The 17,099-nt window shown below is 47.9% G+C and overlaps 6 protein-coding genes across 6 annotated transcripts; 3 read left to right on the top strand and 3 right to left on the bottom strand.

The window, feature by feature from the left end:
• Positions 1-2,254: 2,254 nt before the first annotated feature.
• Positions 2,255-4,740, top strand: Pmar_PMAR006808 (Nonspecific lipid-transfer protein, putative; the record flags this gene model as incomplete). The annotated part of the gene is made up of 15 exons (XM_002788073.1): positions 2,255-2,328; positions 2,375-2,467; positions 2,919-2,985; positions 3,027-3,108; positions 3,150-3,241; positions 3,291-3,394; positions 3,465-3,566; positions 3,616-3,691; positions 3,789-3,853; positions 3,908-3,985; positions 4,031-4,118; positions 4,165-4,208; positions 4,312-4,398; positions 4,448-4,598; positions 4,642-4,740. The coding sequence occupies 15 exons, from the start codon at positions 2,255-2,257 to the stop codon at positions 4,738-4,740; spliced, it is 1,302 nt and encodes a 433-aa protein (XP_002788119.1).
• A 372-nt stretch (positions 4,741-5,112) lies between these two features.
• Pmar_PMAR006807 (ribosomal pseudouridine synthase, putative) lies at positions 5,113-7,916 on the bottom strand (the record flags this gene model as incomplete). Its single annotated transcript, XM_002788072.1, has 9 exons — positions 7,768-7,916; positions 7,544-7,602; positions 7,416-7,493; positions 6,119-6,264; positions 5,989-6,062; positions 5,848-5,942; positions 5,728-5,799; positions 5,406-5,683; positions 5,113-5,361 (listed from the first exon to the last, which is right to left on the bottom strand). The coding sequence occupies exons 1-9, from the start codon at positions 7,896-7,898 to the stop codon at positions 5,113-5,115; spliced, it is 1,182 nt and encodes a 393-aa protein (XP_002788118.1). The 5' UTR covers positions 7,899-7,916.
• A 268-nt stretch (positions 7,917-8,184) lies between these two features.
• On the bottom strand, positions 8,185-9,412 carry Pmar_PMAR006806 (phosphoserine aminotransferase, putative; the record flags this gene model as incomplete). The annotated part of the gene is made up of 3 exons (XM_002788071.1): positions 8,185-8,991; positions 9,041-9,280; positions 9,335-9,412. 3 exons carry the CDS (start codon positions 9,410-9,412, stop codon positions 8,185-8,187), a joined length of 1,125 nt encoding a protein of 374 aa, XP_002788117.1.
• Positions 9,413-10,085: 673 nt separating this feature from the next.
• Positions 10,086-11,594, bottom strand: Pmar_PMAR006805 (phosphoserine aminotransferase, putative; the record flags this gene model as incomplete). Its single annotated transcript, XM_002788070.1, has 3 exons — positions 10,086-11,170; positions 11,220-11,459; positions 11,517-11,594. The coding sequence occupies 3 exons, from the start codon at positions 11,592-11,594 to the stop codon at positions 10,364-10,366; spliced, it is 1,125 nt and encodes a 374-aa protein (XP_002788116.1). The 3' UTR covers positions 10,086-10,363.
• Positions 11,595-12,507: 913 nt separating this feature from the next.
• On the top strand, positions 12,508-13,245 carry Pmar_PMAR006804 (conserved hypothetical protein). Its single transcript, XM_002788069.1, has 3 exons — positions 12,508-12,591; positions 12,644-13,026; positions 13,077-13,245. The coding sequence occupies exons 1-3, from the start codon at positions 12,545-12,547 to the stop codon at positions 13,157-13,159; spliced, it is 513 nt and encodes a 170-aa protein (XP_002788115.1). The 5' UTR covers positions 12,508-12,544; the 3' UTR covers positions 13,160-13,245.
• Positions 13,246-13,317: 72 nt separating this feature from the next.
• On the top strand, positions 13,318-17,073 carry Pmar_PMAR006803 (conserved hypothetical protein; the record flags this gene model as incomplete). Its single annotated transcript, XM_002788068.1, has 21 exons — positions 13,318-13,454; positions 13,562-13,694; positions 13,736-13,819; positions 13,865-13,996; positions 14,046-14,138; positions 14,184-14,294; positions 14,340-14,401; positions 14,450-14,514; positions 14,555-14,692; positions 14,741-14,862; positions 14,907-15,000; positions 15,047-15,142; positions 15,191-15,305; positions 15,364-15,545; positions 15,737-15,908; positions 15,951-16,023; positions 16,181-16,319; positions 16,359-16,510; positions 16,557-16,689; positions 16,843-16,920; positions 16,964-17,073. The coding sequence occupies 21 exons, from the start codon at positions 13,318-13,320 to the stop codon at positions 17,071-17,073; spliced, it is 2,421 nt and encodes an 806-aa protein (XP_002788114.1).
• Between the last annotated feature and the right edge of the window lie 26 nt (positions 17,074-17,099).

Here is a 17,099-nt window from a genome sequence, read left to right as displayed (position 1 = left end):
TTCGATGGATTTACGTACTCGTACGGAAAGGCTTGCGAGTCGCGACGAATATATGCAGAAGCTGATCGATGACATAAGGCGAAATCAGAGAGCAGAGACAATTGAAGGTATAGTTCGCCATTCATTTGATAGTAGTTTTCTTTTTCAGTAGCAACAACGAGTGATCGAATTGAATATAAGCCTCCCCCTCGTACGATTGTGGCTCCTACGAGTCGGTTATCAAGACCGCAATCCGCTGGTCTGTGTTGGAGTTCGGGTGAGCTCAGTGTTGTTGGGAGAATATATGCTCGCTTTCCTCAGCTGAGCTTAGGAGTTTCCAAAGCTATTTATAGAAGTTGACATATGAATTCGGGTAGAAATAATAAGAATTTTCTCTTAATTTTCATATTGTCATCGACACATGTAGTCAATCATGTGCATATTTTTTCCCCAGACTTGGTAAGCCTCAACACTTCTATGGCGTATTCAAACGATACTATTATACTCATAGAGTTCCTATACAAAATTTCAGGTTGCTGGTCTGTGTTGGAGTTCGGGTGAGCTCAGTGTTGTTGGAATAATATATGATCGCTTTTCTCAGCTGAGTTTAGGAGTTTCCAAAGCTATTTATAGCAGCTAATTTAGAAAGTTCAGGCTCCCACATGAGATTGGGTCTTCAGATTGCGCGTACTAGAGTGCATGGCGATTTGGTTTTAGGAAGGACTGCAATGCTCGTCACACCGGAAAAACCCGTAGAAGAGCATGAGAACCCCTGCATGGTGATGACCCCGATAGCTGTGATGCCAGGGACTGCGACTATGGAGTATTCGCCATTCAGCGCAGGGTAGGGGGCATCAGATGATCATCATATTGAAATTGTGTCTTGAAGGCTCATGCCTCGCCCTGCACGACCGAGATCAGCGTATTTCCCACGAACCACATCGCGATACTCGCCAGAGGCGAGATAATTATTGAATGTCATGCCCATTTGCATTATAAAGTGACGTGCTAATGCTTTCCTATAGAAAAAATGTGTTGAGTTCTCGTCTCGTTTTGTTCTGGATGACTTGAGCAGCATTTGGGGTTTGGGAAGGTATGCACATGGTCAACTACATGTGTTGGTGATATTATGAAAATTCTGAGAGGAAATTTTAGGAAGTTCTCGTTGGTTTCTGTACACTTCTACTACTCGAATTCGCATGTGAACTTTCCGAGCTACGCTGAGGAGGCGAACATATACTCCAATACTGAATTGATTGAATACCCACACACCCTCATATGGCTATCGTTATATTACCATCATCAAGTGGCTCCTTCACAGACGACTACTTCCTGATAGAACTGCAGGTAGAAAGTCGCGACTGTTACCATTCAGATGCGCTTTAGGGATCAATACGCTCACTGAATGGTAAATTCGATGGTCATGTTCTCGGAAATTTAACAATAAATGCCGCAGTAAGCGTGGTGGAGAGAGCGTACTGGTAGTGTTAGTACAGGGCAACCCGGAAATAGTACTTGGGCATCACGTTTTGGAGGGTCGGATGGAACCACTCAAGAAGCATCTGTTGGTATTCAAGCAAACGAGTAGTTCTGCCATTGTCACTGCAGTGTGTACAGTTAAATGCAGATAAACGAATACCGTATTTCCCTGAAGTAGCCGGAGATGAAGTCTACTCTAGTCAAGTGCATGAGGCATTGGGGGTTGTGAAGTGGAAAGCCATATTTCAAAAAAGGTGAATTATAACTCTATTGCTGTTCTCCGCGTGGGAATTGGCGCTAAAACGAATTTGGGCACGATGAGTTTTCTCCCATTTACTGGCATTTAATGAAGTAAACTGACATTTTCTGACATTAATTGACATTACTGATATTAACTGAAATTTTACTGATATTTACAGAAAATTTACTGATATTTACAGAAAATTTACTGAAAATTTGCGTATATTTACTGATATTTACAGAAAATTTACTGATATTTACTGAAAATTTACTGATATTTACTGAAAATTTGCTTATATTGACTGCTATTTACTGAAAATTCACTGAAAACTTACTGATATTTATTGAAATTCACTTCCATTTGTTGGCACTAACTGACGTTTACTGTAGTGATTGCCTCCATGGTGATAGTCTCAGCTTACCTCAGGGCCAGAATAGAGAAGACTCCGCCGAACACCCCCACATGATCGAACGGCAGCTGAATTCATTCAGCTCAATAGTTGTCGTGTTGTTATCTACTCGTACTGTGGGAAGGAAGTTTTCGCGATTTTCAACCATGAGCAATTCCAATAAAGTTTATGTCATCGGCGGAGGAGTGTGCCCTTTCAGAATGCCGAAATCTAAAAACAGGTGACAGTCCGAAGATACTCGAGTGAAAACAGAGTTGTTTTGTCAGTCTGGACTACACGCAATATGCCCGCATTGCATGCACTAAGGCACTCGAGGATGCCGACTTGAAGTATGAGGATGTTACTGTGGCTGTGGCCGCGTAAGAAGAGTGAAAAACAGATATAGTTGAGAATCGAATTGCATTATCAAATGCCACTCATTCTCGGAGTAGACCGGCAAGTCACTTGAAGTGATCCTTGAGTCACTCGAACGACTCGTAGTCGTGGCATTTACTTCCAGGCTTGAAGTTTCAATGTATTCTTTCCCATAAGGATGCCACCAGGCGTATCGACGCACGCCTTGGACATGTTTTCCATGATTTACCCAGCGGCTGGGGCGTATGGGACCGGACATGTTTACTGGATGTGTTGGTGACTGTATGAAAAATCAGAGGAAATTTTTTCCTCGGTTTCTGCACACTTTTATCCGAATTCGTATCATACGACGCGTATGTGAAATTTCATAATTAGTGAGGAATCTGCTGAGCTCAGCTGAGAAGGCAAATATATATTCCAACACTGCCCAAACTCCACATTGTGGTCCCCATTCAGGTGGAACTACGGCGACACAGCCACCGGTCACAGAGCTCTCTATGAGATGGGCCTCACTGGAATTCCAGTAGGGCATTATCCTGGTATGCAAGCATTTACTTCTCGTAGATCGTCAACACCAACGTGAACTGTTCAGCGGGCAGCTGCGGTTTGTTCGTCGGGCGAACACTTCTCAAGGCTGGGACTTGCGGTAAGTGACCAATGTGTATAGGCGTGCACTTTTCCTTCTAGGGGACGTTTGCCTCGTTGTTGGTATGGAGCAGATGGAACGCGGCCTGAGCGAATCGAAGTACACAGATAGGGAGAACCCTGTTGGTCCTCAGGTGAATGATGAAAGTTGTTGGAAGTTGCCTTGAAGAATTCGTCCGTTAGTTGAAACACGTGCACAAATTGGGTAGTCCGACAGAGCTGATAAAACCAACGATGAATCAATGGACTTCGGATGTATGCAGAATGTTCGCTGGTGCGGCTGAAGAGTGAGTGATAGCTCGTGGTGAACTTTATCAACAAATACAACACACTTTATCGATGGCGATCCTACCGCAGATACGCCACCAATTACTGCCCGGATGATCACGACAAGTTCTGTCGGTACTTGGCTGATATTACCGTCAAGAATCGAGCTCATGGCACTCAGAATCCAGACGCGTAGGGAACGATGAAGAGTTTTATAGTAGTCATGAAATGCCGCACTCAGGTGCATCAGAAGCGCCACGACGAGGGAGAAGGTCCTCAGCCGGCCGTTCTGTGGGTCGATATCCGAGGCGATGTCTGTAAGAACATTTACAGCCTCGAGACTTTACTCCACAACAACTTCGCTTTTGGGCTGTTGCCGTGTCACCATCAGCCAATTGCAGCGGTGGTTCTCAGGCTCCTACTGCTGACGGTGCCGCGGCGGTTATTATATGTTCAGAGCGTTGGCACCGATGTCGCGAGTGGGTCTGTGGTTGGTCAGTCAGAATGCATGCAACGTTATTGAAGTTCTCAAGGTTCGTTCAAAATGGTCATGCCACGGAGATATGTGCACAGAGCATGGTCACTGATCTTGCTTCGAGTTTTGGCGATACGTAGGCCTTCTGCTCAGCACTGCTTACAATAAGTTTACTGTGCAGGTATGCTGGGCTATGCGGTATTGAAATGGCCAGGAAAGCTGCTGGGACCTGTTATAAGGAATCCGGGTTAGGCCCCAAAGACGTCAATGTAGACCTCCGCGAGTGTCGTCATTTCGAATGTTGATTTCCCACAGGTCGTGGAGCTGCATGACTGCTTCTCGATCAACGAGCTGTTGTTGTAAGCCAAAGTTATGGACGTTTATTCACGTGCTACTACGATCGGTTTCTCTTGTCCCGCAAGTGGATCATTCTGAGCGTTGCCACAGATATAGCGGCTTTAGATATGAGGCTCTTGGCTTCGCTCCTCCAGGACAGGGCCTGGCGATGGTGGAAAATATGCGCTGGCGAGAAAACAGTGAAGGCGGGAAGTAAGTGGTCTCAGGGAGGAATGATCGGCATCATCTCTCTGGCTTGCAGATACTGTGAACAACAGACGGTCATTGGGTCAAGTGTTGTTATCAATCCTTCCGGAGGACTCGAATCGAAAGGGCACCCGATAGCAGCGACTGGAGTAGCGCAATGTGTTGAACTCCATCGACAGCTGACAAGGAAGGCTGGAAAAAGACAGGTGCCCGCGAAGTCGGTTTCGCTCTGTATCGGTTCCTGGCTAGGTCCCCGGCGCTCGAGTTGGGCTTCAGCACAACTTTGGTTTCGGTGGAGCGGCGGTGGTAACACTATATAGATCTGCCACCCCACAGCATAAGCTGTAGTGGCTTAAGTCATGTTGAGCAGTGTAGAAGTATCAAATTTCCAACCTTCGAGTCGTGTTAAGTGAGTTGACTCCTGAAGTTCGAGACTCGAACCGTCAATCAAAACGATATTAGAAGAACATCTTCTTTGTGGCAATCCGAGCTAATATGCAAATCGCGGTTCACGTTTGATCTATTGCGAATGCCTCGCCGCGAAAGCATATCGATATACTCGAAAATATACTCGAAAGCGACCACCTCCCATCGAATGAGTTGCACGTTGAAAGGGATGATACTTCGAGAATCTCTTCTAGAGATATTGCGTGCCGGCCGCCGGCCCTCATAACACTCGGCAACACAAATCGAAATATCGAGGAAGAGTAACGTTGGGTCTCACGACTGCGGAGTCGGCTCAATCGCCCATTTGGGCCACTCACTGGTAAAGTCGAGATTCTTACTCGGCACTTTGTAAGAGAGAGCGTGGAGCCAAATCCCAGTTATGTGGGAGTAAGATGAACCTTCCTTCGGAGGAACATTATTGGCATGGGGCGCCAATGGGAATGCGAAGGGATGATCAGCCTTGTACTCTCCACCGTAGCAGCTATCGTTGGCGATGGGATGGCCGATGGACTCGAGATGGACCTGCGAAAGTGGGGATACGACTCGGAGACTCAGATGGTACCTACCCTGATCTGATGGGTTCTGCCGGTTTTGGGGTAACATTTGATGATAGTCTCATCGTTCTGTTCATCATACCACACCTTATCGAAGCTTGTTTGGCTCCATTTATCCTCGATATGTTCCTCCTCAACGGCGCTTTTGTCATCCCCGGAGGGCGTGGACGTCGGAGCATCACCCTGGTTTGCGTCTTCAGATGCTGTTCCTTTATTAGACTTGACAAGAATGAACTTTCCAACTCTGAAGTCAACGCAGCGCATGAACCCCTCGACGACGACATTGGAGCCTGGAAACAAAGAGTCGAAGCCTTGGAATATCGACCAGCTCCACCTTCGAATTTTCCCTTCACCCTGGCTAAGTAGCATTTCTGTATTTCTTGATCATGCTTTTTGAAGGCTTCACCTGCATTCAACATTACTAGATATCCACAGCGATAATTGGTCCTCCTACTAAAGGCTCGAGCCACGTCTGGATTCTTCCCTAATATAACAATGCCCGACGTTAAGCGGTCCAAACGGTGGAGAGTGTGAATAGCAAGAGAGAACCTGCAAAAGCCAACTGCCTCAAAACTGGGGACTCTTCCTAACCTACCTCGAGGGATCTTGCTCTTTGAGAATAGCCGACAAGCAATTCACTCTGTGACCGCCGCCTGAGTGTACGGGCATCTGGAGAGGAAAATTGCTGATGCACCGACTCGGCCTCTGGCTGACGCGCTACTCACCCCGGAGGGCTTGTCTACAGCGACCACGTCGTCAGTCTCTCCGACGATCTTCAGCTCACCATCAAAAGGCACAGGATTCTCGTTGACAATAGTCTCGTGTATGAGAAGTTCATTGCCTTGAAGGACGTGATCGGGTTCCACCTTGTCTAAAAACGAGACAGGAAAGCATTCAATGACCCGGAATGTATCTCCAAATATCCTCTAACCGTTCACGTCGATGCGTGCGTTTGAATGTGGAATATGTCGTCTGTAGCGACAATTTACTTATAGATTTTCTCGTCAACGATACAAGTATCACACAACCCTAATGACATGGAAACCATAGATCAGGTCGTAGATGTAATGCAGACTGGGTTCGCAAAAGAGTTTACATACTGAACACTCCGAATACCTGGATAGAAGGGCGCAAGCATTCAGAAGTACGACTTCTTGACGCGTGCCGCTCAAGTATGGCCAGTATTACGAGAGATTCTTGTTCTGATCCCAACCAGATGATTCATGGATGTGCAGTAGAATGCTCGGTCGAGTCATCTTGCCCAATTCGACGTGATGAGATGAAACTCATGCTGCTACACGGTGAGACAGCACTGAGGGGACTATCTCGAGCAGTTTGGTTGAGGTCAACTTGCTGGCCTGAACTTCCCGCGCCCCATCAGTCATCGAAATCAGTTCGATAACGCTGAGATAAAGACTGAAGGCAGCCACTGCAAGGTTCAGTGCTTAATCCTCTATCAGACGAACCTGTGCACCGTCCTCGAAGACCTGTTGACGTCTTGCAGTTGCAGACAATAGTTCACTGCTCATCTACAATTGGCCCATCCGCCATCATTATCTCTTCCATAATAGAAAGGATAATGAAAGCTTCATCTATGACATAGATTCTTTGCCCTCCGACAGCAGGCGACCGTAACAAGTCGAGACCTGTATACTTCAACCGTCGGACCCCATCTCTGGGAATGAGCCAAGACTCCCGAATCAAAACTGTTATATAGTTTCTGAGGATGATATTCGGCTCAGACGTTCACAAAATGGCGGCATGCCGTAATGGCATTGCCATTCGTTAGACCCTATCCATCCGGTATAATCTCTCTGTCATAATCGGCTCTAAGAATTCGGCAACTACACGATTTTCATAGGATATTATCATACGATGCTGAAACTCAGCTATTCTATGAAGCTGCACGGTGGGAAGCATAGCGCTTCCCTTCCGAGCTAGAACTTGCAACAGAATTTAATGGGGAAATATATCTCAAGAAACTCGAGTGGACCGAACACACATCGCCACTAGTTTCCTCACTGAAGTCAATCGTAATCTTCCCTTCCTTGATCGCATTCTCGTAGTATTCGGGAGGCTGGGCCATAAATTCCGCTTCGCCTGAAGGCCTAACGTTCTCCAGTGTAACACAAGAGCACTGTAGCCATTACATATATCGAGTAGATTCTTTCCCAACCACCGCTTCTTGATATAACACCGGAACTCGAACCTAATACGCCATAAATAATCAAAAAGGTTACGACAAGAACATTGTCTCTGTCAAAAACTCTGAACAGTTGGAGTTGTTTTTAAACCAACGACTATAAGCTATTGGACAATTTCAACTAACCCAGCGCGTGATTGATCGACCTTGTCAATTAGACAACCGGTTTACCTGTAGGGCTTGACGAACCGCATACCATCCTTCGCATAGACCTGTGGTTCCTCCAGAAACCTGGGCTTACCATCCCCTCTCTGTCGCTTCCGTCTGGAATCCTCCGCGCCCGTATTCTTACGTTTGGGCATTTCTACTGTGAAAACACTACCGGAAACCCCTCTCGTTTCCAAACTTTCTCGCAAAGTACCGTCAGTCGCGACTCATCACAAAAATATCGTTTTCGAAACAACCTCAAACCTCAATAGTTCAACACAACGCCTTCATGCATTACTATGATAGAAAAAATCCACAGGGTAAGACCCTTACCTCGAGGGTAAACACGAAGCTATCACGACTCCCTGAACTACTATCTTGACACACGAATACACATCATAGTGTGTGAACAAAATCAAGCCTTCGCTCGATGAGCTCAGTCTACTTGTTCTCGGTGTAGAACTTGTGCATGAATTCGACGAGACGCTGTACACCCTCCAGAGGCATACCGTTGTATAGACTGGCTCGGAGACCACCAACACTCCTGTGACCAGATAAGGTGACGAGACCGACCTCCTTAGCCTCAGCGAGGAACTTCTTCTTCAAGTCATCATCGTTATCCTTGATTACGAAGGGGACGTTCATACGGGAGCGAACGTTCCTGGCAACAGGAGCGTTGTAAAATCCATTACTCTCCTCAATGGCTCCATAAAGAAGACCCGACTTCTTCTCAGCGAGATCATCCCAGTGCTTTAGTCCACCGTGAGCCTTTGTGTACTTGAGATACAAGCCAGTCATGTAGATAGCGTAGCATGCAGGGGTGTTATACATCGAACCAGCCTTAGCCATGGTAGCCCAGTTCATATAGGTGGGAGTGATGGGCATCTCATTACCCAAATACTTCTCATCTACAATGACAACAGTGACACCAGCAGGACCGAGATTCTTCTGGGCACCAGCGTAAACAACAGCAAACTTGGAGAAGTCGATAGGCCTCGACATAAAGTTACTACTCATATCGCAGACGAGCGGCTTGTCACCAACTTCAGGAACGTAGTCAAACTCCACACCATTGACAGTCTCGTTCATGCAGTAATACACGTAGCTAGCATCGGAACTAAGTTTATCCTTATACTCGGACATACGAGGGACATGAGTGAACTTCTCGGGCTTAGTGTTAACAACAACGTTCACATCACCGTACTTAGCAGCTTCCTTAGCAGCCTTCTCACTCCATTGACCGGTCACCTGCATAAACAACATACCCAGTATAACTCTCCTACGACCGCCAACCTACAATGTAATCAGCCTTCTTTCCCTCACCCATCATATTTAGAGGGATACCAGCAAACTGCAGGGTGGCACCTCCTTGGTAGAAGATGACCTTAAAGTTATCGGGAATATTCAAAATCTCTCGGAGGTCGGCTTCGGCAGCCTCGATAATAGAAGTATATTCCTTTCCGCGATGACTCATCTCCATAACAGACATACCACACCCATGCCAGTTGAGCATCTCGTCCTTAGCTTGCTCGAGGACCTAGACAACCAAGTGATAGTTCAGGAAACTCCTCGACATCCACGTCCAACTCACCTCAACAGGGAAACAGCAAGGGCCAGCACTGAAGTTGAACACACGATCGTACTTTTGAGGGAACTGCTCCGAAGGCATTATCACCAAGAATAATCAACAAATAAGAGTAAACTATGATCAGTAACTTGAAGCATTGTCAATTATTCAACAACAACACCTCAGACCCGAGACTAGCTCTCACACTATGAGACCCACAGCGTTCGCTGAAGACACAATCGATGTCTCCATGTATCGCGAATTCACTAGCACGGAGATACGAAATGATATTCCCTCCAGCATGCAACTAGCTCATGGACTCTGCACAATGATGACAGGTTGCCATCGACTCTGTAGGTCTCTCGAACTGCAGGACGTACAGCGAACGCTGCTAAAGTAAAGCCCAACCAACCGCGATTTCCGACGGTATTTTCGACGAGAGTATTGTCACAGTATCACTGCAGTTCACAAAGGGACCCCATAGCGCATGCCACGTAATTCATAATAAACCATAAACATTATCGACTCGTCGAAAACAGACATTTTTCCGATGGCAGCTCGTTCTCCTACAGTCCCTAAGGCTCGCCAAAACCTTTTATGAGGTTATTTGATGACCCAGAATAGGCTCATGTGCACATACCACATGCCGTTCATCAAATACCAAGGTAATCTATTACTATGTATCCACCGAGTACAAGAAGAATGCGAGGTAACCAAGTCTTCCCACTATCAACACAACACTAATACCCAATAAGGTAATTTGACAGAAGGCATTAGCTACATACGTAGCTCAAAGTAGAGAAAAGAAACAACAGCCTCATCGGCTAACCTCCTCGGAACCGTCTTAACAATAATCATCATCCTTTCAAATAATGATACCATCCCACAGTGAACACTGACAAGTTTCAAGCTCGCCGCTTCCGACGGTACCACTAAATATCAGAAACTGCTTAGACGAACTTATATAATCTGCCGTCAAGTGAAGGATTCACCCAACTTAATAGTCAACAGCTTCCAACGATAGTGATAACGCCGACAATATATCATCTCAAATTACTTGTTCTCGTTGTAGAACTTGTGCATGAATTCGACCAGACGCTGTACACCCTCCAGAGGCATACCGTTGTATAGACTGGCTCGGAGACCACCAACACTCCTGTGACCAGATAAGGTGACGAGACCGACCTCCTTAGCCTCAGCGAGGAACTTCTTCTTCAAGTCATCATCGTTATCCTTGATTACGAAGGGAACGTTCATACGGGAGCGAACGTTCTTGGCAACAGGAGCGTTGTAGAATCCATTACTCTCCTCAATGGCTCCGTAAAGAAGACCCGACTTCTTCTCAGCGAGATCATCCCAGTGCTTTAGTCCACCGTGAGCCTTTGTGTACTTGAGATACAAGCCAGTCATGTAGATAGCGTAGCATGCAGGGGTGTTATACATCGAACCAGCCTTAGCCATGGTAGCCCAGTTCATATAGGTCGGAGTGATGGGCATCTCATTACCCAAATACTTCTCATCTACAATTACAACAGTGACACCAGCAGGGCCGAGGTTCTTCTGGGCACCAGCGTAAACAACAGCAAACTTGGAGAAGTCGATAGGCCTCGACATAAAGTTACTACTCATATCGCAGACGAGCGGCTTATCACCAACTTCAGGAACGTAGTCAAACTCCACACCATTGACAGTCTCGTTCATGCAGTAGTACACGTAGCTAGCATCGGAACTAAGTTTATCCTTATACTCGGACATACGAGGGACATGAGTGAACTTCTCGGGCTTAGTGTTAACAACAACGTTCACATCACCGTACTTAGCAGCTTCCTTAGCGGCCTTCTCACTCCATTGACCGGTCACCTACATAAACAACATACTCAGTATAACTCTCCTACGACCGCCAACCTACAATGTAATCAGCCTTCTTTCCCTCACCCATCATATTGAGAGGGATACCAGCAAACTGCAGGGTGGCACCTCCTTGGTAGAAGATGACCTTAAAGTTATCGGGAATATTCAAAATCTCTCGGAGGTCGGCTTCGGCAGCCTCGATAATGGAAGTATATTCCTTTCCACGATGACTCATCTCCATAACAGACATCCCACACCCATGCCAGTTGAGCATCTCGTCCTTAGCTTGCTCGAGGACCTAGACAACCACTAAGTGATAGTTCAGGAAGCTCCTCGACACCCACGTCCAACTTACCTCGACAGGGAAACAGCAAGGGCCTGCACTGAAGTTGAACACACGATCATACTTTTGAGGGAACTGCTCTGAAGGCATTTTTAACAATGAAAACACGAAAAACTACCCACGCAATTATGAAGCCCCCACTCATTCCTCCCATCACAAAAATGCCGTTCAAAAGCACTACATTCTGCATACCAACGATACCAGCCCTAACTGACTGAGAATCATCTTCGCAGCCTAGCACAACATCGCTAGCGCCCCTCAAGCTAAGATACGGAGGCTCCGTATAACTTCACCTGTGCAGCGGAATGCTGTTGGCAATAGGGTAGGGGGTGTGCATTTCTCATACTGTACCACTCTTTTTTGAACAACTTGTTAATTAGAGTAAGTGGTTGTGAACAGATATTCAAATCTTGTGAGAAGAAATCAATATTGAATGAAGTGTATGCATATTGTCGCGTGGGGCCGCTATGCCACCACCTCGAGATATTCCTCGGATACCATCTTTCGGTGAACATTGTGCTGATCAGAGTAAGTGTCCACGAACAGGGATAGTAGACCTTGAAAAGAACTATCTCCTAGCTCTTAGTGAGATAAATAATGTCGAGTGGGGCGGCTATGCCATACCCTCAAGATTTGCTTCAGGAGAGATCAATTTCGTCACCACGAGCGTAGTACCGAGAATTTCGAAGAATTGCGGAAATTAATTTCCTTGTTAGAGGGGATCAATAGCGTTCTAGGGCAGATACATTGTCGAATTCGATCGTGCTTGGCGTGTAGTGGTCTTTATAACATCTAGTATCTGCAACTAAAGTACGAACTCACCTCCCTGGGGTTCTGAATTAGGGGGCAACTTCGAGCGAGGTGTTCGTCATGCTCATCTATTCCGAAGAATCTTCTGAAGGCCTCTACGAAGTGTTGTGTCATGTGGAGCTCACTTGCCTTACGGATGTATCAGCAGCTGACCAAACTGCTGAGCATTCAAGCGGACACAATGGAATTGGTTAGTTGGTTATCACCCGGAGAGAACCTTTCTTCTCGCAATGTCCACGGTTGACAAGCTATCGATGTCTCTCGACGACATCGTCAAGTAAGATCAGTAGCAGCTTCCCCTGACTTGGAGTCCATCGGAAAGTCTTCAGGTCGTCGAGTCACCCACGTACACCTTCAACTGGCCAGCGACGTGGTGGTGGGAAGGGAAGGAGTAGCGGTCGCAGCTACAGGTCTCAGCCTTATGAAGTGGCAAAGCCTCCACCAGAGAGCGCCGAGTCGGCTGAGAAATTCGCTCGTGCGATGGGCGTCCGACCTGGTAAGGGTTCCTTTAATACGAGAAGGTCCTTTGGCGGCAAGGGGAAGGGGTACTCTAGGGAGAGCTCAGGAAGCTGTACTATAAAAATTACTAACATACCCGAGGACCTCACTTGGAGGGACGTGAAGCAGTCTTTCGGAGCCGTGGGACCAGTAGAGTTCTGCAACGTCGAGGAGAGCCGGAGGGGCGGCAATCAGGCCATCATAACGTTCAGAGGTAGTACGGGTCCATGGACCGATTTCGGACATGTTTTGTATCTTGTTTAGATGCTCGTGATGCCCAAACAGCCATTGATAACTACGATGGTGGTGAGATGAATGGTCGTAATATTAGAGCATTCTTTGTATGAGTGAAGAAGTATCCTATTGGTCTACGGATCTGTTGCTGATGACGATCATCCCTTCGAGTCCCACTGGTTGAGCGTCATCTAGGATATCAAGTTGTCTTGTGTTGGTTTAGTGACCGGTATGAGGTGTGAAGTTTCGAGGTGTTGGGTTTACTCGCTAGATGAGGACACGAGCTAACGACCATCGACGTCAGGTTGCTAGTCCGGCCTTTACCCCGGACTCGCAGCCTAGTGATTTATTGCAGGAGGCGCTGAGGAGCGGGGGTGGTAGCAACCTAGATGATTATGTGGATGCGAAGTAGTAGGGGAGAGTTGATCGTATGGTATAGGGGGATGGATCCTCTCCTCGTCATCGCGAGGATGTGGGATCGATACCCGCAATTGTCATATGGCACTGCTTTTCAGACTCTATGTGAGCTCCACCGAGGACTCTCAACGATGGTATCAGCTTTTAGGAGACTACCTCCACGACCAGACCCCGAGAGGTTACATCTGGCAGAGAGACCCCCCACAAGTGGACGTGTTGGATGCCTCGAGGGTAGGTCGATGAGCACATCCAACCCTTCAGTGTTGAGGCAGGTCTCATCTCCCTACCTAGTGTATGGTATCCATCTGCGCTATGGGGATGCTCTGCATGATGAATGGCTGCTCATCAGCTTGCTGGTAGTAGTATAGTTTAATCGGCCGTTTCCTCGTAATGCTTGTTAGGTTTCACTGACTAGGAAGTACTCCGAGGTTGCCTGTGAGGTGTCCGATGTCGATGGAGATCCTCTACTAATAGAGGCAGCACCTGCGTTGCCTAAGTGGCTGAGTCCTGAAAATGCAGGACACAGAGTTTGGGTATGCGATGTACTCCTTTGATATGGGTGGACATGCGGTATTCTCCTAGATTCACCAAGGGATGCTCCACATCTGCCCGAAGGCTCCTTCCGAGCAGCCCCCAGATATCAAGCCATTGGCAGTAGAGGCAGCAGTGGACATGGTATTGTGAGCTCCGCATAGCATAGATATACTGCCCTCTTTGCAGGTCCTCGATGATGACTGTGAGACTATTGCCTCCCCTAGTGTGCAGAGATGTATTATCAACAAGCTGAAGTCGAAGCCGTGGAGCATCGACCTTATGCATGTCAGGTTATTGGTAGGTAGTCGTAGGTAGTGGGTCGTGATGGTGGGGGTCCTACAGTTACCTGCCGTACTGGCAGAGCAACTCATACGGCAACCTCAGATCATATCCCTCCTCCTCGAGTAAGTGTTTGAATTTCATGGCGCGTGACGATGAATCTATCACTGTAGTTACTTGCCTCCTGATCGCTTGGCTGAGCGCGGTAGTAGCGTCATCACTGAGAGCATCTCGAGGGGTAGCACTCCACCGAAGTAATATGCGCATTTTCAACTCAGGGGACTTGGTGACCATCCAAGTGTCGATGACGAAGCTTCATTATGCTTCCCTTATGGGCATCAAGGGCCGTCTGAGGATGCCTGCCAGGCTTGCCTTTGGTGGTCAACAGATGCGTAGTCGTAACGAGGAAAATACAGGTGGGCTGGTTGCATAAAATGCGACATAGGAATCCGACGGTTTGTCAGTGATGCTGGGTCGGCTGGTCTCGTTGGCGGCTCATTGTGCTGTGAAGGCTAATAATAAGGATACGGCACACTTTGAGAAGGGCAAGGGGCTCTTGAACCGAATGGAGGAGTGCAGGGAAGAGGTAGGGTGAATGTCTTGGACTGGCATGCCATGCTGAGGGCTCAGGAGGTCCCTCTGGAGAGATTTGCCAAGTACGACGGTCCTAGTGATAGCGATGCGTGGCTGACTGAAGCTATTGAGGAGGCTGGCAAGAAGGAAGGTGGTAGTAGTTGGCTCGGTGGGTGTGGGGATGGTCATGGTGGCAGATGGGCTCACTGAGGAGGAGCAGAAGGAGCTGCAGGATGTGTCTACGAGGCTCAACGACCTTATGGGGAAGGCTTCGGGCATATTCGGAATAGAAAGTAGTGGTGGTGGAGGCCAGGAGTAGGGTAGGTAATGGAGGAGTTCAGGTCATGAGGAAGGGAGTGAAGGCTCGGATGATGATGATATGATCGATGAGATGCCGGACTCGGACGCTGAGGATGAGGAGGAGGAGGAGGATGTCCCCGACGTTGAGATGAAGAGGTTAGTAATGGGAGAATCTTAGGTTCTCCCGTGTATGATACGGATGATGTCGGAATAGGTACATGAAGCAGCTTGATGAGGAGTTGAGGATGAGTATGGGCGCAGATGACCATCACGTTGATGCAATGGATGACGAGGCTGTGGACAGGGAGGTCAGCGCTAATCTAATGAGGTCGTTGAGGGCAGAGGACAAAGTCAACCCCGGCCCTACCAAGTTGTTACTGGAGGAGGCTCGGAAGGGTGCAGCTGAATCATCGAGAAAACGTTGATAGTGTTCTCAGTTTCTACTAGACAGGTTGTCGTGTTAGTAGTGAGCTCTGTACTCTTTGAAGTGGTTGTCGTCGCGATGGAGTCGGTAGAGTCGTCCTCACTAGGGCGGCGGAGTGGTATGAGGGTTGGAGTGGTATAATGCAAAGTATATCGCCTATCAGGAGCCCCCAGCAACTCCTCGAGTACTTATTCGACATCACCACTCCGACCATTGGTGACTAGCAGTACGAGTCCTCAGAGGAGCAGTGAGAGGCTACGCAGTCAACTGCTTTCGGTGGGGGAGACCTTCATTGGCTTTGACAAGGTCATTGAGGATGAAGCTGCTAAACGGAGGTGATCCTCTTCCTCGGGAAGGAAGGGTGCTGAGGGTCTCAGGTCCTCTGAGGAGCACCGAGTGACGGATTTGGCTGATACGGTGACTAGACTGGACAAGGCGCTGTCGGATGAGGTGGGTCGTCGAGGCTCGAGGAGGTGGTGTTGTAATATGTGTTCGCTTTCCTCAGCTCACTATGGGGGGTTTATATACGAATTAGGGTAGAAATTTTACGAAATTTCCTAGGGTGACCATATGCATACTTGGTGATGAGAAGTGCCTCGCTGTTAAGGTCCGCAGGCGTAGTGAATCTACTAACACCCTCACCCGAGTGACCGAACAGATGGCTAACGACATGCTCGACAGGCTACAGAACGGTATACTAGGGAAGTTGGAGGAGGTGGCCAAGACGGTGGAGACCCTCGCTTTGCGTAAGGGAGGGGTGGGGTCGGCCCTAGAGGGCATGGTAGGTACTACTACACTGGAGAGGGGCATGCTGCAATTTCGGGGTGAGCTGCCGTCGAAGCTCCTGGTGGATGCATCAGCACTCCAAAGGGAGATTAAGGAGCTGGGGGAGAAGATGAAGGGCGAACGGCAGGTGTGGGCGGATAGGGACCATCGGGTGGGGTATGCTGACTAGATGTTCTGAATGATATCTGTGGTAGTAGTTGTCGGAAAGGTCGGAAGAGATCGGTCTTGGACTTGAACGGAAAGTAGACAATGAATGCACTACGTTCGAGAAACAGACCTCGGGTCTGGATAAGGAGGTGGAAGCTCTACGGAAACTCACAGCTGATAGTGGTAGTGCTAGGGGTTTCCTCATTGGGCGTTGTTCAGAGCTCCTTCACGTTAGTCTGGTGATGAGTGTCTGAAGTCTTCCAAAAGGAAGGCAGTGGATTTCGCGTCGATGCCAGGAATGACATTGTCGTACACTAGTAGTTACAATGGGCTCAGGTGCTCCCGACCGCCGTGTGACTGAGGAGGACCAGTTCCGAGGCTTCCTTTTGGAAGAGCTCGCCAGTATCAAGAAAGGTAGTCTTCGGTAGGGGGGAGAGTTGGAGGGGCTCAACGGTAGGTCTACAACTGGAGACCAGAGCTCGAACGGATGCTGATGATGATATCATCGCTGCTGTGAATCAGTCGGCCGACTCCCTTCAGAGAGGTCTCAGATCTGCTAATGTATGACATGTGGTTGAGAGAGGGGCGCTGTT

This window comes from Perkinsus marinus (assembly GCF_000006405.1).
Source record: "Perkinsus marinus ATCC 50983 genomic scaffold scf_1104296928836, whole genome shotgun sequence".
NCBI lineage: Eukaryota > Perkinsozoa > Perkinsida > Perkinsidae > Perkinsus > Perkinsus marinus.
Note: the sequence above shows the minus strand (reverse complement) of the source record. Positions and strands in the feature narration are given on the sequence as shown.